Below are 22,084 nucleotides of genomic sequence, written 5' to 3' on the forward strand. Positions count from 1 at the left end.
AGGAGAGGCCACAACAGTGAGAGGCCCGCGTCCCGCAAAAAAAAAAAAAAAAGGGGAGGGGGCTACCCTGTCTCCAAGCCCTCTTCACCCCAAATCTAATGGGACTGTCTCAGGCCCAGCCTTTCCTGATTTCTGCGGCCTGTGACACAACTTCCCCCGCACCGGCCCTTGACTCCTAATTCCACTGTCTTCTCAACCCTTTCCTGGGGGCCCGGTTGTCCCTCCCCGACTCCCAGTTGGGCTTCTCCCAACTGAAAGCCTGTCTGTTCCCACTGTCACCCTGACGCCACCTCCAGGACCACATTTCAGCTCCCTCTGGGACACCTCTGTGCCCAATGTCCCATGCAATCCATCAGCAAGTTCCAAACCAGATGCAGCCACATTCACCCTCTCCCCTTCCGGCCAGCTCTGCTCCCTGGCTGTCGTGACTCTGAGTGATAGCACGGGCCTCCTGCTGTGCCATTTTGGACTCCCACCTCTGTCTCGTCCCCAGGTCCCGTCCATTCCCACTGGGCCACGGGAAAGGGTTGAGAAGACAGTGAGAAGACAATTCTTTCCATCTGACCCCTTTGCATCTCTTCCTTTACCACCACCATCATTATGACATCTCTTCCCTGGACAGAATCAGTGGCCCTTCACCCGTCTCCCTGCCTCCTGTCCTTCACCTCCTTCCACATGTCCTGCACGTGGTAACAAGCAACTTGTCCTACAGCCAGCTCTCATCACCCAGCCCCTGTCCAGAGCCTTCAAGGACTCCCCAGAGCCTATCCAGTTTCAGACTGCATCTCCATTGCCATCTTCACCGTGCAGTCACTAAGTGCCCCTGGGCTCTGGGGTGGGTTCAGCCTGGCATTCAGGGCCTCCCAGGCCTGGCTCCTTCCCATACTGCTCCTGCCAACCCGAGTCACTCCTGACTGCCGGGCCCTTCCCTGCCTCGGAAATGCATCCCCACCTCCTCCACCCCAATGCTGGAGGCCCAGCTCAAAAGCCATTTCCTCAGAGACTCCGTGGAGCCGAGTCCTTGCCAGCAGAGTCCTGCATGGAGCGGGCAGCAGCGACATCACCCATGGGGGCCCGGACGGCAGGGACTTGGGGAAAAGAAAGTTGAACAGAGCATCTGGGTACATGAGGCCTGGTGCTGGGGTATCCCTCAGGCTCAGGCTTCAGGGACCTCTACTGGAGGCTACACAGCAAGGCCAGAGGTGAAACCAAAACCAGAGAAGGCTAAGGCCAGAGGCTGCGGTGTGGCCCCAAGGGCAGAGGTGCTCATCTGTCCACAGGGGTGTTCTCAGCATGGGTCCTGGAGGGCCAGGTGGGCTCGGTCAGTCCAAACATGACACCAAGCACCAAAAGGCAGGCACCTCCTCCTGCTTCCCTGGCAGTGGGCGGAAGACCCTCTCTGCTCCCGCAGGGTGGGAGGGGCGGAGTGGGAGCCCCTCCCCGCCCCGGGGGTGCTTGGGCCTGGGCTGGCTGTGGATGCCTGCTGTGGAGGTGGAGGGGATCTGGCACCACCAAGACCCTCCCTCCTCAGGCCCCAGCCCCGTGGAGAATGAAAATGACCATCGGGCACAAAAGAGTCTGACACAGCCAAGGAGTCAGGCACCATTTTTTATAAAAACGCGTATATCATTTTTCACTCTTTAAAATCACATTCAAAAATCGGCAAAGAAACGCCCCGGGGGGTGAGTAGATGGGAGTGGAGGGCCCGCTGACCCAGCCCCGGGGAAGAGGGCGCGACACCACACAGGCAGCGACTGGCATGAGGGGGCATGCTGCGGGCGAGGTGGCGCCCTGTGAGCAGTGGCACTGACGGGGCACGGGGCTCTGGGGCTGGACGGCCAGGGGCGCGCACGGAGCGGCCTGGCATGGGGAGGGCTGCCCCACCTGGCCCCCTCTCACTGTGCTGCCCGGCCAGCCCAGGCCGGCCCCCTGTGGTCCTGGGCAGAAGAGGCCCTGCCCAGCCCAGGGAAGGGGGGCTCGGGGCCAGGCGAGGCCAGTGTGGCACAATCCACAGGTGCCTTTTCTGTGGTCCCTGAGCCTGGGCGCTTGGGGTGGGAAGAAGAGGGGGCTTCGGTGAGGGCAGCAGCAGCCGCTGCCAACGCCACCCTCCTGGCCAAGCCCCATGGTGTCCAGGGAAGGTGGGAACGGGGGACTCTTCCCAAGAAAGGGTGCAGGAGCCTAAGTCACGCGGGAGGCCCTGGGGTCAGGGAGACAATGGGCCCCCTTGTCTACCGACTAGCTGGAGGGCAGGTCAGTGCAGGGCTGTGTCCCTGTTACAGGAGGGGCCGCGGTGGGAAAATTCAAGTAGCATCCCTGCCCTGCGGCCTCCCCTGGGCTGGGGAACGCCGGGCCACCCAGCTGGGCTGTGGGCACAGAGCTGGAGGTGGCCCAACTCCACGTGGCACCACCCCTGGGGAAGGGGCAGGAGGGCCGCTGGGGCGGCTGCTCTCCCTGCACGGGAAGACACGGGGGGTGGGTGGCCCCTGGGGGCGGGGCCGAGGGTGGCTGGACAGTGGCTGGGTGGGCGGCAGCGGAGCCAAGGCAAGCGGGGCCCTCCCTGGGGGCTGGGCCAGGCTGGGGCCACAGGAAATCACAATAATTACAAAATAAAACCTTTTCCGCTTGGCGGGAAAACAAATAATAAAAATTCAACAAAATAAATTAGAGGTTTATAAAAGGCGGGCGGGCAGGAGGGCGGCCGGGCTGGTGGCGGCAGCAGGTCAGAGGCCGTTGGCGCTGCCGCGCTGCACCAGCGGCACCTTGCTCAGCTCCACGACGGGCGAGCGCGGCTTGTTCTTCATCTTGGGCACCCGCTGCACCAGCTGCTGGGCCTCGCGGTAGGCGTCACGCAGCTCCTTCTTCCACTGCACCAGCTCGGGGTCGCTCTGCACACACCCCGAGGTCCGTCAGGGGGGGCCTGAAGGCCGCTCTGTCCCCGCCCCCGCCCACCGCCCTGGGCCCCCACTCACGTCGCACTGCAGGACGAACTGCTTGCCGCCGCGGATCTTGAGAAGGAGGCACTTTCGCTCCTTGATCTGTGTCTCCTCCACCGACTGGATCTCCTCCATGGTCAGCAGGCTCTGCTGCAGGGCGGGGAGCGGGCGGTGAGGCGTGGGACAGGCCCCGCCAGCCACCAACCCCAGGGGCTCCCGGCCCCGGCCCGCTCCTTACCGGGGCCTCGCCCTCGCCCCGCCACTCGAGCCGGTTGGGGAACAGGTAGAAGTACCGCCGCTGCCACTGGGTCAGGAAGGGGTTGCCCATCTTGGACATATAGCCATGCATGATGCAGTCCTTGCCCAGGGCGTAGTCTGATGCAAGAGAGTAAGAGAGGGCGACTCAGCCGGGCCCGCTCCGCCCGGGTTTGAATCCTGGGTCGGCTGCTCTCCGGCTGTGACCTTGGCTGAAACCTGAGCCTGTTTCCGATCTTTAAAGCGGGCACTGGGCGCCCAGGCAGCCGCCGCCCCTCACCTTCCTCGTGGCCCAGCTGCTTGTTTTTGGTTTTCTTGCGGGCCTCCAGCCGGTCCGTCTCAGCGTTGATGGTGTCGAAGACAGTCTCTGCCACCTCCTGCTGCCACCGCTCCGAGATGGTGAGGGGGAAGTTGCGGTAGAGCTCCTGGTCGCTGTCCAGTAACTTCACCGCAGGGACAGGGAAGAGACATCCATCAGCCACAGGCCTGCCTGGCCACAGGGCCCCGGGGCAGGGTGGTCTGGTCCAACCGCCGCCCCCAGGGATGTTTGGGGAGGAGAAGCCTGAGGCCCGACAGGCAGACGGGGCTGGCATGGGGGTCTCATGGGGCAGAGGAAGGAGGAGGATGCCAGCTGGGCTGGGCTTAGAGCTCAGGGCTGAGAGGCCAGGCAAGGCCCAGTACCTTGATTCCTTTTGTGTCCTCCTCATCGAAGGAGCCAATGTCGAAGGCATCTGCCGCATTCACCTCCCCTCGTGGGGGCATTAGCGGGGGAGGGTACTGCAGCAGAACAGGGGCTGGGCATCAGCACGGGGCAGGGGCTACAGAGGGCCCCACCCGGCCGCGGCCTCCAGGCTGTTACCTTCTGCAGGAAGACCATCTGCCAGTCCAGGGAACGGAAGAAGGGGCTCTCCTTCACTTCCTGGGCCCTGTAGGGAGAGCGGGTCATCGGGGCTCGGCACCACCCAGGCCGGGGGGCGAAGCCTGTGCTGTGGGGCAGGTGGCCCAGGTTAACTCCTGGTTCAGCCACTCTGGCTCTGCGACCTTGGGCAAGTTCTTTAAACCTTAGCCGGTTTCCCCATCTCTAAAATGGGGAGAACAGCAGTTCCCACATCGTAGGGCTGGCGTGAGTTTTAATATTGTGAATCTTGCAACGTCATGCCCAGCGCTTAGTAAATGTTTAATAAACATAAAAAGCTGCTGTCCTCATCATCTGTGCTACAAGGCCCCTCGGGAAGCTGGTCCACACCCACCTCCAGCAGCTGCACCGCAGGCAGCCCGCCCCCTGAGAACACTGGGCAGGGCTGGCCACGCCCCAGCTTGTGAACTCTTCAAAGGAGGCTGGAACCATGCAGGAGGCTCCAGTGACAGGACACAGGCCTTGTCTTCTTAGGGGCACAGGCAGAGGCGCGGGCAGACTGGCCCAGCAGCCCACTGCAGAGGCCTGGACACAGCAGCGTGGACACCACCCAGGGCCCAGCAGGCAGGGAAGGCCTGCGACGATGGCCCTGATCTCAGGCACTCACCCTCGGCCCAGGCAGCCTAGCCTCCTGTTGACGTCCCTCTGTAGCAGCCCCTCCAGCAAGGAGCGGAGCTCGGGGGAGAAGGAGTCGGGCAGCTCCACAGCCTGCAGGGAGGAGGGGGGGACGTTGGCAGAGGCCCGGGCCCCCTGCCAGCTCTGCGGCTCCTGAGGCTGCTTGGGGCAGGGGCGGGAGGGGCCAGGCCCCCAGCAGAGGGAGAGCTTCCTAACTGGCCCCTAGCAGGCATCTCTGCTCTGACGACAGAGAGAGGAGAGCCTACAGGGAAGGAGGCCAGAGTGGGGTTAAGCGGCTGGAGATGGCTGCTGGCGGGTGAGACCCTGATGCGCGCAGGAGACCCCAGCCTCACTGTGGCCCCCCGTGGACTCCGCCCAGCCTCCCCGGGGTGGGACCCTCCACGCACCATGGTCAATGTCATTCTGTCGATCTCATGCTTGTCTTTGGTCTTGTGCTGCCGGAAAGGGCTATGCCTGGGCAAGAAAGGCCGAAGTCCAAGGTCAGAGGACGGGAATGGGGAAACTGAGGCAGGCAGCATGAACGATCCTTGCCAAAGCCAGGGATGGTGCCACCCCTAACACCCGGGCAGCAGTGGGCCCCCTAACCCCCCGCCTCCTTCCTGGCCTGGGGAAGAGCCTGTCTCTGTCCTGTCCCACCCGCCCTGGGATGGCCCCGCTCACCCTCGCAGCAGCTTGAAGAGCATGCAGCCCAGGGAGAACCAGTCGGCGCTGCTATCGTAGGCCACGCCCTTCTGCAGAACCTCGGGGGCCATGTACCCGTGGGTGCCCCTGTGGGAGCGAGGAGGCCATGAGTGGGTCTGGTGGAGGGTGCGGGAAGGGAGAAGGGGCTGGGGCACTCACACGCTGGCGTGGGGCTTCTTCTTGGAAAAGTCGCAGGCCAGGCCCAGGTCTGAGATGCGCACGTGGCCGTGCTCGTCCAGCAGGATGTTGGCCGGCTGTGGAGGAAGCCCAGTGAGCCGTCCCCCGAGCAGCTCAGGACAGGGCCCGGCCAGGCAAGACGCCAGCTGGGGTGCTGTCTTTGCTCTAGAGGGTATGGGTGTCCAGGGACAGGGCCCTGGGTCGGGGGCGCGCAGGCGAGGAGCCGGGCTGGGCCTGTCTTGGGAACGGGGGCAGCCCGTGCTGGGAGGAGGGCGGGGCGCCTCACCTTCAGGTCCCGGTAGACGACAAAGCGGTTGTGCATGTGCTCCAGGCCCAGGATGATCTCGGCCGCGTAGAAGCGCATGTCGGCCTCGGAGAAGACCCCGTGCTGGGACAGGTGGTAGTGCAGGTCCCCGCCTGAGGGAAGCAGCCGAGCAGAGGGGTGCTCAGCTCCCACCCCGGCCCCCAGCCCCGAGGTCCACCTGGGGCCAGGCCGGGCACTCACCGTTCATGAGATCCAGGATGAAGCTGAGCTTGTCTGGCGTGTGGAACGCGTACGACATGCAGACGATGAACGGGCAGTCCTAGGACGGGGTGGAAGAGGAGGTCAGCAGAAGCTGTGCCAGGTTCGGAGCCAAAGGCTGAGCTGGTGGCCAGCTGCCCACTCACCCCGGTGCTGACAAGGGAGAGCATGATGCGCTCGTTCAGGGCCAGTGTCTCCCCTTGCTTCATCTTGATGCGCTTCTTGTCCAGACACTTCATGGCATACCTGCAGGGGAGGGGCTGGTTGGTCAGGCGGTCTGCTGGCGCCTGCAGTACAGGGCCCCAGGGGCGAGGTGGGGTGGGCAGTCCTCAGGGCCCTTGTGGGGAAGACTAGACACCACGACAAGCGTATGACACACAGAGACAGAGAGAGGGCAGAAGTGCTGGCGGGCCGGGGCTCCAGGGGCCACGGCGGGTACCAGAGCAAGAACTGTGTGTGGCCCTCTGCGGACACCTGCCCATTCAGGGCCCTGCCACCTGCCTTCAGGGCACCCCTCTCCCTCGGGCACGCCGCCAAGTGCTCACATCTTGCCTGTGTCGGCCTTCCGGCACCCGTAGACCTCGCCGAAGCCCCCTCGCCCGATGATGCGGTGCACGCTGAAGTCGTTCATGGTCAGCTGCGGGGACGGCAGCAGCAACGGGGTCACTGCAGGCTGCCTGGGCCCCGCCCTGGGGCCACCGTCGCCATGTGCCTCCCTGCCTCGAGCTGTCCCCGCTGGGCTCCTGCACCAACCCCACAGCCAGCCCCTGGCATTGAAGGGTCGACTCCCCTGGCCTCCCCGGCCCTGGCCCAGCCCTGGGGCCCGGGTCCCTGGGGAGGGGCAGCAGGGAGGGCTCTCCACGCCCACCCAGCCCACTCACATGGATGTTGAGCTCCACATTCTTCCACTGGCAAAATCGTGTGAATTTATCGCTGCGAGAGAAGAAACCAGGCTCAGTTGAGCCTTAGAAAGTCAGTGAAATGATGCTGGGGTGAGCCGGCCTCACCCACTACCATCCCCTGGGCTCCCGAGCCTCAGTGCCCTCTTCTGGGGTTGCCCAGGAAGACTGCCAGCCCGAGCTGCCCCCAGCCCCTGCAACACTGGCACTGCTGCCTGTCTGTGGGTTCCTGCTGGGATGAGATAAGCTTAGAGGTGAGGTCTTCCAGTCTGACCCCGACTTCCTGCTACCACAACTACAACAATGCTCACCCCATCCCTGCTTGCATACTTCCAGTGACACACCACTCATTCCCTGTGAAGCCCCCACTCCACGACTAGGCAGCTGGGACATTAAGAAAGCTGTTCCCTGCATGGAGCTGAAATCTCCCCACAACTCCCACGCACTGTGAAGGCCACAGTGGGCAGCGGGGTGGGCAGTGTGTCCTCTCGTGCCCAGCCCTACCACCAGCCTGATGCTTGTCAACCCCAACGGGCCCAGCAAGGGGCTAGACAGTCCATGGGAGGGAAGATGCATGGGTGGTCCCTCACTCCCTTTCGACCCTCCCTGGACAGGCTTGGAGGTGCCTGGTGCTGAGAAGGGTGGGGTGGGAGTGTCGGGGAGTGTCAGGGAGGTGACGACCTCTCAGGAGCCCCCGAGCTGGCGTGTAGACAGCCCCAGGGGCCCGCGCATTGGGGACTAAAGCAGGCTGGCTTCTCTCCACCGTGCCATCCACACCGCTTCTCAGAGCGGCCCTTCCGCACCGTCTGCTGCCGCTCACGCCCCACTCTCACCTCTCAATGAATTTCTGGAACACATCTCCTCGGAGGTTCTGACAAATCTCTTCGATGTATGGCTAAAGGAGGAAGCGGGAGGTCGGTGGCTGAGCCAGAGCGGGAGCCGACCAGGCTCCGGGACCCGTGCTGCCCAAGGGGGACCCCGGCTGGGCTGGGCGGCAGCGGGGAAAAGCCCAGCACACACCTGGAAGAGATCCGGAGGCACCTGCTTCTTCACCAGATGGCCCTGGACGTGCTCGATGGCACTTTTCGAGAAGGGCTGGGGAAGAGAGAGGTGTGTTCATTCTCCACGGGTTCGTCCCTCCCGTCCCCACGCCCCTGCCAGCACGCGGGCCCGGGCACGCACGTGTGAGCAGGCCAGCAGCTCCTTCATGATGTAGGTGTCAAAGATCTCCCGGCTGCAGGCCAGGCGCTCCTCCTCTGTCTCCAGCTTCTCGTATTTCTTGATCTAGAGGACAAGATCCCCATAGGTGAGCTTTGGCCCAGCGGGGCGCGGGAGTGTCTTATAGATTCAGCGAAAGCAGCCCAAGCCCTGCCCCTTTCTCCACGCACAGCAGGGCCACGCTAGCCCAGCCTCACCCCCTCGTAGAACTCCACCAAGGGCTTGGCCTCCTCCAGGTGCTTCAGGCAGAAGTCTCGGAAGAGCAGGTACCCTGAAAGCAAGCATCGTGCATCACGCGGAGCCACACACCCCGCAGAGGCCTGCCCATCACGGAGGGTGGGGTGGGCTTGGGGCTTCCTGGGCAGAACTGGCCAAGGAGGTGGCAGAGGTGATCTCTGCCCCAGGCAGAGGCTGGGCAAGGTGGCCTCGGAGGCTGTCGCCAACCAAAGATTCTTGGATTCGGGGTTGGGACGCCTGCATCTCTACCCCTCTAAGAATCTGCTTCCTCAGATGATGGCTGGAAAGTGACAGGTGCCCTGGTGAGGCAGAGGTGGGGAGGAGACTCTGGCGCCCGGGTCCCCCACCCTCTCACTGCAGTCTGGGACCTGCAGCTCCTCAAGGAGGGCGACACACCCACCAGTCAGGCTGTGCAGGGGCAGTGAGATCCACCCGGCCCAGGCCAGGGCTGCTGCGTGGGGGCAGGAAGGCAGCCTCCGGGCGGGGGGCGGGGGGGGTGTCCCTCTCCCTGGGCCTTACACCCCCCTCTGTCATCTGGCTGATTTTCACAGCAGCCACAAGAAACAGGCAGACAGGGAGGGCAGGTCCAGCTGGGGAAACCGAGGCTCAGGGAGACCCGTCAGGCAGGCGGTGTGTGGCAGCATAAGTAGAACTCAGGGCCCCTCTGTCCAGTGGCAGGTCCTGGGAAGGACAGGCCAGAGAGTGTGGCCTTGGTGCAGGGGGCCTCAAAGGGCATGGGCCTCTGGGGAAGGGAAGAGGTGAGACGGGCTGCAGGAAGAGCTCACGGGAGACCTTGCGTGGGCTAGGCCTCATCCTCCCCAGGGATGGGGGCCGGAAGCCTGGCCCCAGAGCAGGCCTGGAGGGCAAAGCAGCAGGAAGGGTGGCCTGTACTCCCTCCAGCCCAACATGGGTGACCAGGCTCAAGCTGGGTGGCTTTCCACACCTCTTGGGGGCACCGTCCCCACTGCCTGGGCACCTCTGCCAGAGCTCGCAGCCAGCACTGCTGGTAAGGGCAGACTGGCTTTTCGAGAGTGTGCCTTTAGTAACCTGTGACCAGGGCTTCCCAGTGGGCCAGGGGCTTTCACTGCCACTGCCTCACCTGGCCCCCCAACAGTCTTAGGCAGCGGGGCTCCTGAGTCCTAGCTCCCAGGTGAGACTCAGAGAGGTGAAGCAATGTGCCGGGTCACACAGCACAGGCAGGGGACCCACACTGCGTGCTTCCCGACACACTGACTCGCTAAGCCTGACCTCCAACGCCCGATCCTGCCAGGCCGGGCCACTCCCATTTCAGAGCGGAGATCCTGTTCTCCGGAGCTGTGTGTGGCCGGAGCCTGCTTCCCTGAGCCCCGCCTCACCCTTCCCTGTGTGCCAGGTCCGCGGGGTGGACCCACGAAGCCTCTAAGACACGGGCGCTGAGGACGAGGAACGGAGGGGCCGGCCAAAGCAGGCTGCTCACAAAGAGGGCCCGCGGGGGCGGGGGGGGGGGGGTGCCGACCACAGCCCAGCGGGCGCCACAGGAAGGGCCCCGCCCCTTCCTGTCAGTTCTACCAACGGCCCGGAGCAGCTGTGCCTGCACCAAGGGGAAGCTGCAACTCTCAAAAACAAACCCCAAAGGAGGAACTTCCCTGGCGGCCCTGGGAGACTGCTGGCCCCGCCCCTTCAGGGGGCTCCGGGGCTGACGGCCAGGGGCTGGGAGAGCACTCCGTCACCGCCCTGCTGCCACCGGGGGGGGGGGGGGGGGGGGGGGGGCTCGCCGGCTGCCCTGCCCCCTGCCCCGGTGGTTGGGAGGCCAAACCTCCTGGGAGAGGGGAGCACAGCCCAGGCGGCTGGGATGGGGGCAGGAAGGCGGCCCCAGAGTCCTCCTGCCCACACCCCCCACACACCGGCCTGGGCAGCTGGACAAGTGGCAGAAGCCCCAGGGCCGGCAGAGTCCCCACCGTACTCACCCAGCTTCTGGGAGAAGATCTTCTCGAAGGTCACCTCGCCCCGGTCCTCCAGGTACTTCTGCATGACGCTGCGGATGCTGAAAGACACAGGGGCCGGGGTGACCTGGAGCCCCCAAGGCTCCTGTCAGGCCTGCTGGCCCTGCTTCCCTGGAAGGTCGCTGCTTCCTCTCCCAGAATCCAGAGTGGAGGGCACTGCTGGTGGGTGTCATTGCTCCCTCCAAGAAGGCAGCCACCCGTTAGACCTGACCGTGGCCACACCAGAGGGACCTGAGCAGTCGTGTGCCTGCCTACCAAGGCTCTGTCCCCCACAGCTGGGGTGACCAGCAGGTGGCTGCTCAGAAGCCTGGTCCCAGCGCTGCCTCGTCTGGCTTTAGGAACTTGGCCAAACCTCAGAAGCCAGGACTCACCCATCAGCAAATGATGGGTCACGAAAATATGGCCCATCCTGACAATGGGATACTACTTGGCCAGGAAATGGAGTCAAGTGCTGGTGTACGTGTGCGTCATGGTATGGATAAACCTAAGAGGATTCTGCTACGTGAACGGACAGTCACAAAAGGCCACGTATTATATGATTCCATTTATACCACCTGTCCAGAACAGGCAAATCTACAGACAGAAAGCAGATTAGTGAGTGTCAGGCTGGAGAAGAAAAGGGGAATAACTTCTAATGGGCACAGGGTTTCTTTATAAGGTGATGGAAACGTTCTGGAATCAGGTAGTGGTGAAGGTTGCACAACATAGTAAATGTACTAAAATCCAGTGAATTGTACACTTTAACATGATGAATTTTATGTTATGTGAATTATATCTCAATATTGAAAAAGAAAAGCCAAGCCTCAGCTCCCGTGTCCCTGACACCCGAAGTAAAAATCCCTGCCCCGGGCCGCCTGGGAGGGCAGCAGAGCAGAGGCCACTGTTGTGACCACGGAAGCCCAAGCCCACACTCCCCGCCCCTGGCTATCTCCCCCCACTGCCGAGCGCTGTCTGGGAAAGCCACACCAGGCCACGCTTCACGCCTCAGTCACCTCTTGTCCCTTCCTCTCCTTTCCTGGGCCACCTGCAGTCCTGCCCTGCCAACCAGCTGTGGTCCCATTTGGACCTCACTAGCCTGGGCTCCAGCTGCCCATACTGAGGGCCATGCTGGGCAGTCACACCTGAGCCTGTGCGATGCTCACAGGCCTCAGGATACGTAGGGCTGCCCGCAGGCCACGGATGAAGAGGACTCTGTGCCCACCTCTCTGTACCCCCGCACCCCTGCTGGAGCCCAGCACAGGGTCCTGCTGCCCATCACCCAGTGGAAGGTGCCACGCAACCCTACCCCCCCAGGCAGGCCCTCCCAGTCCTGCACCGGTGGTTCTGTGACATTAGACAGCATGAGACAAAGCCTGAGTGAGGCCCCGTCATCTGGAGGAGACTCAGGCAGGAAAGAATGTTCCGGGTCATTGGGAGAGGCCGTGTGGAGAAGGCAGAACCTCACTGGGTTCCTCAAATGCAAACAGGATGTCACCAGGTGACAAAGCCCAGGGCAGGTGGGTGGGCATGGGGGCAGGCAGGGAGGACCTAGCCAGGGATGAGCCACGGGGCAGGGAGGAGGCCCAGCAGACAACACTTGGGAAGCTCGGTCCAGGGTGGCGGGTGGGCGGACAGACTCTGCTGGGGGCGCGCACAGGAGGAAGCCCAGGTAGCTGACGACACTGGGCCAGGAAGGAGGGGAAGAAACAAGGTGGGGTAGGAGCAGGCTCGTCTGTTGGATGGACGGATGGAAGGACAGAAGAAGAGCTGACAAGGCCAGCTGGGGGTCTTGAGGCCCCGGGCCCCATCAGAGAGGGGGCCTGAGGAGAGAAGGCTCCAGGCAGGGCCAGTGCAGCCAGCAGATGCCACCCAACCCCTGGCCTGGGCTCGCAGGCGGGGCGACTCCTGCCCTGTCCTGCTCAGCACTCTCCTTCTCAGGTGGTCTGGGTGGAGGCCCAGGCCCTGGCCCTCCCGGGCCCTTTGTCCACATTCGGGCCACGCAAGACAACATGGGAGCGTGCAGAGCCGGCATGAGCAGTCCTGGAGCTGTGACCCCTCCCCCCAGACGCTCGGAGATGCCGTGACCTCCTCCGAAAACTGTCTCCAACAGGAAGAAAGGTGCTGATGACCTGGACAGCCCTCCTGTGTCGCCATCCTGTGACTCCAGCCGACAAGACAAGAGCTCCAGCTGAGGGCCAGCGGCCCAGTGGCCCTGCATTACCACGTCAGAGCCAGTTCCCTCCCGGAAAGTGAGGACGCCCTCCACAACCGCAGGGACTCCAAGGCCAGGACGTGTACCTCAGCCACGCTGGCACACCCTCCCCTCCTGGGGGCCACACGCCTGCTCACGTCCACCAGCCACCGTCAAGGACATATCTCCCTGGCTCCGTGGGACTCCCAGGGACTCAGGAGATGAGACCAGCCCCCAAGTCCCTCGTGCACTTCACACACATCAGAAGCTAAAAAAATCTGTGACACTGAGCAAGACACAGCCCCCGCCCTGGGGCCTGCGGACTGGAGACAGGGAGCCCTGGGAGTCTGTGGGGTGCATTTTGCGCCCATCTCTCAGGGCTCCCAGCTCTGCGAGGGACAGCTTGGGGCCTCCCGTTCGGACAGGGAAACAGGCCGGGGGGTGTGCTGGGTGGAGCACAGCGGGGTGGGCCCAGTCCAAGGTAGCGAAGGCTCGGCAGGGTCACGAGACCAGGCAGCCGGGAGGTAGGGGTGTGGAGCCCGGGGACCCTGCAAGGGCCAGATTTCTCCTGGGAGGTGGACAAAGCAATAAAGAGGGAAGAAATATCACAAAATGTCGATCTTCCATGGGGCTGGATGGTCAGAGGGAACGTCCAGACAGGTAGATGCAGGTGACAGGCAGGGTGACTCTGGCCTGTCAGATGACCCCACGGGGCAGCTGGGCGTAGCCCCTGCAATGGTCACTGGGAAGCCCCCTGCCCCTGAACCAGCAAGACTGGCGCCAGCTCAGCCAAGGCGGCGCGATGGGAATGCCCAGCCCAGAGCAGTGCCACCACTTCCCGCCGCGGGCTCGTGGGCTGGACATGCAAAGGCCGGGAAAGGCGCTCGCAGAGGGCCTGCCTGCGAGAGAGCGGAGCCACCGGCTCCTCTCCAGGCATGGCACCCGGCGCGGGCCTTCTGCCCTCCTGGGGGCTCTGCCACCGGCTCGGCCCAGGGCACGGAGGAAAGGCCCGGGCTCCGCGCTGCTCAGCGGCCAGACCCTGCCTCCCTCGGAAGGCTGCACAGGGTGGATGGCCACAGCATTCTTCCCAGCCCGCAGCACTTCCACTTTCTTCCTTAAAAAGAAAAAAATGTTTTCTAAATAAAATAAACACCACCCCCCAACCAAACATGAGGTCAGACTCAGCGGAGTCCTTGAAGGAGAGGCCCCCAAGGCCACAACGTTAGGGTTTCCTGTCCATTCCCACAGGGCTGGAGCCCAGGGAGCTGGCAGGTTAGACAAGTGTGTTATGGGGGATGCTCCCGCCAGGGCGGCAAATACAGGCTGGCACAGAAGGCGATGGCGGCCTCCTGGGCTGGGTCACCTTCATCTCCTACCCCCTCTCCTTCATACTGGCGGAGTCTGAGTGGCGAAGGGCCCAGAGCAGCATTCCTGTCCCCGCCCAGGTCAACAACTCTGATATCCAGGAGCACGTGGTCCCCAGATGGACTCCAGGTTGTCCGAGAGCCCAGTATCTGCACCCTCCCCACCCCAGGCCCCGAAGGACCCAGCCCCTCCGGGTAACAGCCTCAGTGGCCTTTGTTGCTGCAGTCGGACCGGTACTCAGGCCTGGGCTCCGAATGGCCCTCCCCACCTCCCTCCCTGAGGCCAGGCCAAGTCACAAACTTCAAATGTCCAGTTTCCCCACTTGTAAAATGAGGATGTCAACAAATGCTGAATTGCCAGCACTGAGCTGGCCACTGAAAAAGGCAGAGAGGACACAGCAAGGGGAGAACGCAGCCCTGCTGCGAGGGCCGTCAGCTCCCTCCCTCTCCTGAAGGGAGCCCTCCTGCTGGAACCCCCAGCAAGCGCCTCCTTCTGGAGTGTGATCAGAAGCTCCCCAGTCTTGCTGGGGTCTCAGCCCCACACCTGCTGTTTCCTCAGAGGGTGGGGCTCTGGCTGGCGAGCCCGCCCCGCGGCTGGGCCCATGAGCACCCCCGACCCTGAGCGGCTGCCCCTCCGCTCTGCTCACAGACCAGCCTCAGGCACTCGTGCCGCACAGCCTGGGGGCCCCAGTGGGCAGAGCCCAATACCTGCCCTGCCAAAGGAGCAAGGGCCCCCTGGCAGGAGCTGCCCGGCCCCGCTGCCCGACAGCCAGGGCTGCTCACTCCGGCTCCAGCTGCTCTGAGGAGCAGGCCCAGCCTGACACCAGGGGAGAGAGCACTTCCGCCCTGCCAGCCCAGAGCGCGGGCTGGGGTGATGGGACGGCAGGGAGGGGGTGAGGGCTGAGGGGGAGGACTTCCGGCACCTTCCGGCACCACATGGTTCAAAGGGAAAGCTAATTCCTTCTCTCTGTGGCACACGGGCCTCACAGATGACACCCACTCAGGGTCACAAACTGTAGCTTGTATGGACCGGGGGGGGACCGCAGGGTCAGAAGCAAACACACTCATCTTGATAGTGAGGAAATCCAGGCCAGAAGAAGCTGAGTAGCTCACCCTGAGTCCCAACCAAGTTAGTGGCAAGAAAATGTCCAGCCCTCCCTGAGAAAGGGCCTCCCACCAGGCAAGGGCCTACCCCAGCCTCTGTCGGAGAGCTGGGTGCAGAGTCCCAGGGGGCCCCGGACTCTTGCCCTGCCTGCCTTGCCCTCCACCCACTGCCAGTGGCTGCGGGAGCCCATCAGGCTGGGGGCAGCCTTGGCCGGCACCTTGGCCGGCCAAGGGCCATGGTTCCTGTGCTCCCGTGTGACAGGAATGCCACAACCACGAAACCTCAGGACGGTGCAAGCTGGCCCGGGGACTCCGGGCCTGGCGAGTCTGGTGCAGCCACGCCGGGAACCGTCACGCTGTGGGAGACGACGGCGGTTCAGCCAGCAGATCAGAGGCTACAGCCGTGGCTGGGGCGCTCCTCCATGGCATTTCCAGGAAACCTGGCACCGCGGTGGCAGCTGCATGAGGAAGTCCCCTGGGGCTTCTCATTAATGTTTCTCAGTGACTCTCCTTGGGGCTGACAACACCCTCTGAGCTCGAGGACAGGGCCACACATCAAATGGGAAAGACCAACCCAAACGGCCAACTCTGGAGCAAGTCCCGGGCCAGGGAAGAGAAAATGACAGCACGGGGCACCACACACGAGCCCACCACGAATGTCCGCAGCAACCCAGGTTCCCCAGGGCACGGTGGCCACAAAGTGACAGCTTGCAGGATGTGCGGGAAAAGGCACTCCGGCGGCCTGGTCACACATCACGACTTTTACACCCCGCAATTCACTGCTGCCATCACCGCAGAACAAACCCAGAACAACTTCCAGGGCTCCCTGCCCTGCAGCTCCCAGAAAGGGGGCTATCCCCGACCCCAAACCCAGAATGGCCTCCAGAGTCAGAGAACTCCCCGCTCAGAGAAGAGAGCTGCTAACACATTCACACCTGAAAACCCACTTCTGAAACCCCGCTCTTTGGCCCGTGGAGACACTACCCTCCCTGTTAGCAGCGATGCAGAGAGGGCAGGTTATTGTTTTAGAAAAGGCTGCAGCCAAACGCCTCAGTTTTAGGACCTCCTGTTTGAAACAGATTAGTGAGAACTCGAGTGTGACTCTGTCTTATGTGTCCAGCAGAGGACACTGGCCCCTCGGGGCCACAGGAACAAAGGGCAGGTGTGCTGGAGGCTGTGCGTTCCTCAAAGACTCTCACGTGCTCGTGGCTTCTGCTGTCTGTGCTGAGGCGGGAGCGTAGTATCCTGGAAGCACCAGCCATGTGCATGCAGCCCGACCCCACCGGCCCCCAAGCGCTCGGCCCCGCTGCAGAGCCTCCCTGGGTGCCCGGGGCAGGCAGGAAACACCGCTGCAGAGCCTGCCTACACCTGATGTCACCGGGAGTTTACTACTAGGAATTAATCGTGCATTAATAGGACACACTTTTCCTGGGTTGACAGAGCCCAGATTCCCCGACACGGATTCCAACCTGTCATGCTCACGCGCCCTTCAAATCCTTTTACTGAGGGAACAGCAGGCGGGCGAGCAACTTAATGGCAAAAATGTGAAACCCCATGATCTGGAAAGGAGAACAGATGGGAAAAGATGTCCCGGAGACCCATTCCTGGGGAACGCGGGGGCTTCAGAGGCCCAGAGGGAATGACTGCCCAAAAGAGGATCTTGTTTTGTGGGGGGAGGCGGGGGCGGAGAACGCTGCTACTGGAGTGGAAAGTTCTGGGTAAGGGATAAAGGCTGAAAACAGCAGGGTTTCTCCTGGTGATGCAGAACTGGAAGGAGAAGGAAGGGAGAAAACCACTCCCTGCACCCCTTCCCGCTCCACACATCAAGGGCAGGAAGTCCTGGGAGCAAAGAGTTAACAGGAACGAAGAAGCAGCGGAGGAAGAGCTGCGGGTCTGGGAGACGGGGAAGCCAGAAAAGGGCAGGAAGGAGGAAATCCACGGTGGGGGAGGGACCAGGAAAGGAAGAGCCGAGAGAATGGGAGGCTGCAAGAGGCACCCGGCTCTGACATCTACCGCTGGGCTGCCACTGTCACCAGGGAGGGCAGGGACATCTCCTGGGACCGCCCAGGCTGGTCTCCTCCGCCAGGAGCCCAGAGATTAATTACACGAGGCCTCCGTGGTCACATGAAGCAAATGACGCTAATTGCAGGACTGCTGCTGCTGCCGGGAAAGCGAGACAGCGGCTCCTTCAGGGAGAGGTCCAGACCACAGACCCCGAGGGCCGAAGGAGCGGTGAGCTCATGGTAAAGGGCAGCCCCTCGTTTTACTGAGGTGGAAACGGAGGCAGGCTGGGCCAGCATAAGGGACGTGCTGGGGCCCACGTGAGCTGGGACTGCGGTGGGATTAGAAGCCGGTCTCCTGATTCCAGCTGCACAGCTGCCTCCCTCCAGGAGAAGCGCGAGAAATGGGTCTGTTTCCTCGGGTTCTATAGGGTGACAGAAGGGAAGGCCCCCGTGCCAACTCAGAGTGGCACTGTGCCCAACAGCTCCTGTTCTGCAGCGCTCAGAAGTCAGAGCTGTGATGCCAGCCCCAGCTCCCGGCCAAGCCACAAGCCGGGAACCAGCCACAGGGAGGCTGCCAAGAGGGACCACCCCAAGGTGGGAACGACTCCAAATGGCACCTTGTCATAGACAAACCGCGGCCTTCGTCCCTGGCCCTGACCTCACAGCTGAGGGGAAGACGTGACCCCAGGCGTGGAGCCGTCTCCTCTGTGCACTAGCTTTGCCAGAGCAGCTCAGCTCTGTCCCAGCCGACGGTGAGGGGCTGGGCCTTGATGGTGCCGGGGGCTGCCCTTGTGCTTCCGGGCCAGGGGTGCCAGCTGGCACATTCCACAAAACAAGGACCGGGCTGAGAGCAGAGGTACAGAGGGGTGTGTGGAAGAAATGATGCATAGCAGGGACAGGGCACGTGGGAGTCCAGAGACCCCAAGTTCAAGTGCCACCTCGCCTCTGTGACCACGTCTCTTCCCCTCTCCCAGCCTCAGTTCCTTCAACTATTAAGTGGGAAAATACCACCTGCCATGCCTGTTTCCCACAGTCGTGAAAAGGATAAAATGGAGTAAAAAGCACTTTGCAAACTGGGAAGTGCCAGGCAGACGTAAGATACAGACATAATGGTCTTCAGGGCAGGAGACATCTGACCCAGGGGGTGGGCGAAGCATAACGCAAAGGGTGGCATATCCTCCGAGGCGGGAGGCCTGGATTCCTAGGCCCTTCCTCAGCCTTAGCTCACTAACAGTCACTGCTAGGGCCTCTAGTCCATCTCACAGGTGTGGGCAATCTGCCCAATGCGGCGCCGCCAGACGGTGACCCTACCTGAGAACCCATGACACCTGGCTCTCGGTCTCCTGCTGTGTTCCCCTAAAACTCACAGCTCACCTGGTTTCAGACACTATACACAGTCCTGATGTTTCTTGAGCAACTACTACATGCAAGGCATGGCCTTGCCAACCTCACAGGTTGGTTTTTGGATCGACTGAGATGACAAAGGTCAAAAATAAATAATTATAATTTCCACCATTACTCCTATCACCACCATCAATATCACGGATGTAAAGGGGACAGGAAAAGAGGAACATCTTGTTGCTCACGGTTCTTACACCTGCACAGCCAACCCAAGGCGGGGCCCCATCAGGAGCAATGCATTCTGGGGCGAGATTACCCAAACGCAGAGAGTTCCAGAAAAGGCCCCGCCTCATACTTTGCAGAAGTCCAACCTGCCAGAGGGTCTCGAGGCCAAGGCCACCAAGGAGAGCCGCTGTGAGACCCAGAGGGTGACTCCCCCATTTCCTCCCTCGTGGCTTTGTCATTTCTGAACTCATTTTTGTTCTAACTGTCGCCGCTCCCTGGACAGCCCGCAGCTGACAGTCAGTCTGGTTCCCGTTTTGAGAAATCTGATTGCAAATGTCTTAGAAAAAAAGGGCCCTAACGGCCTTTTCAAAACGCAGGCCAATTTTCCTCTCCCAGGCCTGGTGTTCAGTCAATCTGAAACCCAGAGAACGGGTCACAGAGGAGGGCACCAGAGACGTGGACACCGTACCCCCTCCCCACCGCCGCAGCCTTGGGCCCCGCTTCAAACACTCAGGATGCCACAGAGTCACAGTCCTTATTTCACACCATCCACATTTCACAGATGAGAAAACCGAGGCCCCAAAATGGGAAGGGACTTGCCCAAAGTCACATGATAAGACCAGGAGAGCTAGGATGGGCCCAGGCTCCTGGGCTGGCAGGGCACCAGCATGGCAACTCTCAGGCAGGGGTGGAGGAGCTTCTGGGGCTGGCCCCACCACGCAGCACGAGAGATCGTGGTGGGCACATGGCTCCTGTAGATGCAGAATGGCCAGGCCCCCCTGGCTCAGGCCACAGTGGTGGACACAGTGTGGAACCAGAAGCCGGAAGCCCCGATCTGGTAGCCAGCCACCACCCTGGATGCCGGTGACACTGGGCAGGCCACTCACCTCTGGGCCTTCAGCTTCCCCACCTGTTCCATGGGGACAAAACCACACCTGACCTACCTGCCCATGGGCTGCTGTGAGGCTCAGGCAATGGGAAAATACTCTAGAAGCCGTAAAATGCTGGACAGCCTCAGCTATTGTCCGTATCCTGTCCACTCCTGTGCCCAAATCCTGAACAGCTGAAACTTGGATATCAGGTGCAATGACATCAGTTACCTCACAGAGAGGTGGCAGCTGTGCTCCTGCTGCTGCAGGGGTGCTGGGACGTCCCCTGGCAAACAGCACCCACGGGGCACCACAGGCGGGCCTCACCAGAGGAGGGATTCGAGGGGAGAGGGACTGAGGGATGTGGCGCACACCATACCCTGATCCCCACGCTACCCTGGCCCCCAAAGCACTCTCAATCCCCACCCCAGGCCAGTGACCCGCCAGAAGAATGGGGAAGGTCCGGGAAGACTTGTCTGCCCCAAACCTCACAGAAGTGTCCACCCGAGGGGGGCCGGGGCGGGTGGTGGAACCCCAAGCCGGGGATGCTGAGAGTAGGGGTGGCGAAAGGATGGGCGATATAGTCAGGCCAGGTAGATGGGCAGGCAGAGGAGGGGACTCCACGGGACCCGGGGCCACCCGGAGGAGGAGGAAGGGGAGCACGGAGGCCCTGGGGGAGAAGGCAAGAGCGAGGGGCTGACGGAGAAGGGGGCCAGGCGGAGTGTGTGAAGGGAAAGGCGGCAGAAGAGGGCAGGGGCACTGAGCGGGTCGGGGAGCCAGTGCAACTGGAAAACCCCGGCGTTGGGGCGCTCCGGGTTCAGGTGCACAGGGCCTGGGGCGCAGGGGTCCGTTCAGGGCTGCGGGACGCGGAGAGCTGGCGGAGTAGAGGGGGTCTCGGGGCCAGTGCCCGGGTGGTCTGGGGCTGCGGGGTCGGGGCTCGGGGAGCGGGGCAGAGGGGCCGGCGGGCCGGGGCCGGCGCCCGCCTCACCTGGGCTCGGGCAGCAGGATCTTCTTGCTGGCGCGCGCGGCCGGCGTGGCCTTGCTCTTCTCCATGGCCATCAGGTAGCTCACATCGGCCAGCACCGCCTCCAGGTCCGCCATCTTGGCGGCGGCGGCGGCCTCTCCCGCCGCTCGGCTCCGCTCCGCTCGGCGCGCTCGGCCCGGCCCGGCCGCTCCGTCGGCCTCGGGCGCCGCCGCCTGCCTGGCCCCGCTGGGCGCCCGCGGCTCCGCTCGCCGCGGCTCACAGGCGGCGCCGCCCCATGGCGCCGGCTCAGGCCCGGCCCCGGCTCGCTCGGCTCCCGCCGGGACTGCAGTCGGGCCGCCGCCGCCGCCGCCGCCGCCGCCGCCGCCACCGCCGCCGCCCGCGCCCCGGAGCCGCCGCCGCCTCCGACCCCGCCTGCCGCGCACAGCGCCAGCGAGCCCGCGAGGGGCCGGGCGGGCGGGCGGGAGGCGGCGCCCCCTGGAGGCCGCGCGGGCTGGACCGAGCCTGACCCCCGCGGCACCCAGACCCCGCCTCAGCCCCCAACCAGGTCCTCGGCTCTCTGACCCCGACCCCCAGCCATGACTCTGACCCCAGACTTGGAACACGACAGGGACCCTGGCCAGAAGAAGACCCTAGACCCAGACCTTGACCACAACTCAGATCACACCTCGGATCCCAGACTCCACGACAGACCATGGCTGTGACCCCAGACGGCCGTTGCAGAAAGTGATCTATAACCCCTGACCCCTGACCTTGGACAGAGTCGGAAACCTGACGCCAGACCCGGATAACATTCCTGACCCCAGACTCCAAACAGGACCCCAGACCTAGACCTTGGACCACCACCTCAGACTCTGACCATGACCTCAGATCACCACCCTGGGCCCAACCCCCTTCAAACCCAGATCCTGACACTGACCCCCGACCCGCAACAGGACCCCAGATCCATATTTTGGACCATGACCTCAAACACTGATCCCAACCACAGACCACCACCTTGATCCCATCTTGGTTACTGACCCCCACCTTGATTCCACCCCCAGACTCAGACCACTATCATGACTCCAAACCCTGGACTTAGGGGCAGGACCCAGACCTGGGCTTGGACCATCAATCCCAGACCAGGGTTCTAGACCCAACACCAAAAACTCTGGACACGGACCCAGGACCAGGTCATCCAACTGGGACCCAGACTGGACCTAGAACCCTTAACAGGCCACCATGGACCCGGGACCTGACAACTGCAGTCAGACTCCAGACTTACCCCAGTCCCAATCCCCATTCCTCTTGCTCCAGACCCAATCCAGGCCCCCAGGACTGCCACTCAGGACCAAGGACCCTGCACCAACACCACTCCCCGCCCCGGACCAGAATCATCATGATTCCACAAAGTGGGGTCAAACCTCTCTCAGCCTGGGAGGGCACCCGGGTCACTGTACTGCCTGGCAAGGGAAACTTACTCTGCTGAGAGCCCACAGTGCGGGGTGGGGGAAATCCATGTATCTCAAAGCGGCACCCCTTACTCAACACGCCCTCCAGAGCCTCTCTCTGCTTTCCAAGGTGACAAGA

At 62.8% G+C, this 22,084-nt stretch overlaps 1 protein-coding gene across 1 annotated transcript; it reads right to left on the bottom strand.

The window, feature by feature from the left end:
- Positions 1-1,595: 1,595 nt before the first annotated feature.
- GRK2 (G protein-coupled receptor kinase 2) lies at positions 1,596-20,724 on the bottom strand. Its single transcript, XM_060104429.1, has 21 exons — positions 20,522-20,724; positions 10,422-10,498; positions 8,436-8,509; positions 8,203-8,304; positions 8,041-8,115; positions 7,854-7,915; positions 7,003-7,054; positions 6,667-6,758; positions 6,268-6,367; positions 6,104-6,182; positions 5,885-6,015; positions 5,581-5,675; positions 5,401-5,508; positions 5,127-5,193; positions 4,712-4,812; positions 4,048-4,114; positions 3,870-3,965; positions 3,469-3,631; positions 3,172-3,308; positions 2,970-3,083; positions 1,596-2,885 (listed from the first exon to the last, which is right to left on the bottom strand). The coding sequence occupies exons 1-21, from the start codon at positions 20,632-20,634 to the stop codon at positions 2,721-2,723; spliced, it is 2,070 nt and encodes a 689-aa protein (XP_059960412.1). The 5' UTR covers positions 20,635-20,724; the 3' UTR covers positions 1,596-2,720.
- Positions 20,725-22,084: the final 1,360 nt, after the last annotated feature.

Source organism: Mesoplodon densirostris, chromosome 7, assembly GCF_025265405.1.
Source record: "Mesoplodon densirostris isolate mMesDen1 chromosome 7, mMesDen1 primary haplotype, whole genome shotgun sequence".
Classification (NCBI taxonomy): Eukaryota; Metazoa; Chordata; class Mammalia; order Artiodactyla; family Ziphiidae; genus Mesoplodon; species Mesoplodon densirostris.

Coding starts and splice junctions, on each gene's coding strand:
- GRK2 (XM_060104429.1), bottom strand. CDS start 20,634: ATGGCGGACCTGGAGGCGGTGCTGGCCGATGTGAGCTACCTGATGGCC. Junction 7,916..8,040: donor TGCCTCCGGATCTCTTCCAG/GTGTGTGCTGGG, acceptor TTCCTCCTTTAG/CCATACATCGAAGAGATTTG. Junction 6,759..7,002: donor ATGTGGAGCTCAACATCCAT/GTGAGTGGGCTG, acceptor CCGTCCCCGCAG/CTGACCATGAACGACTTCAG.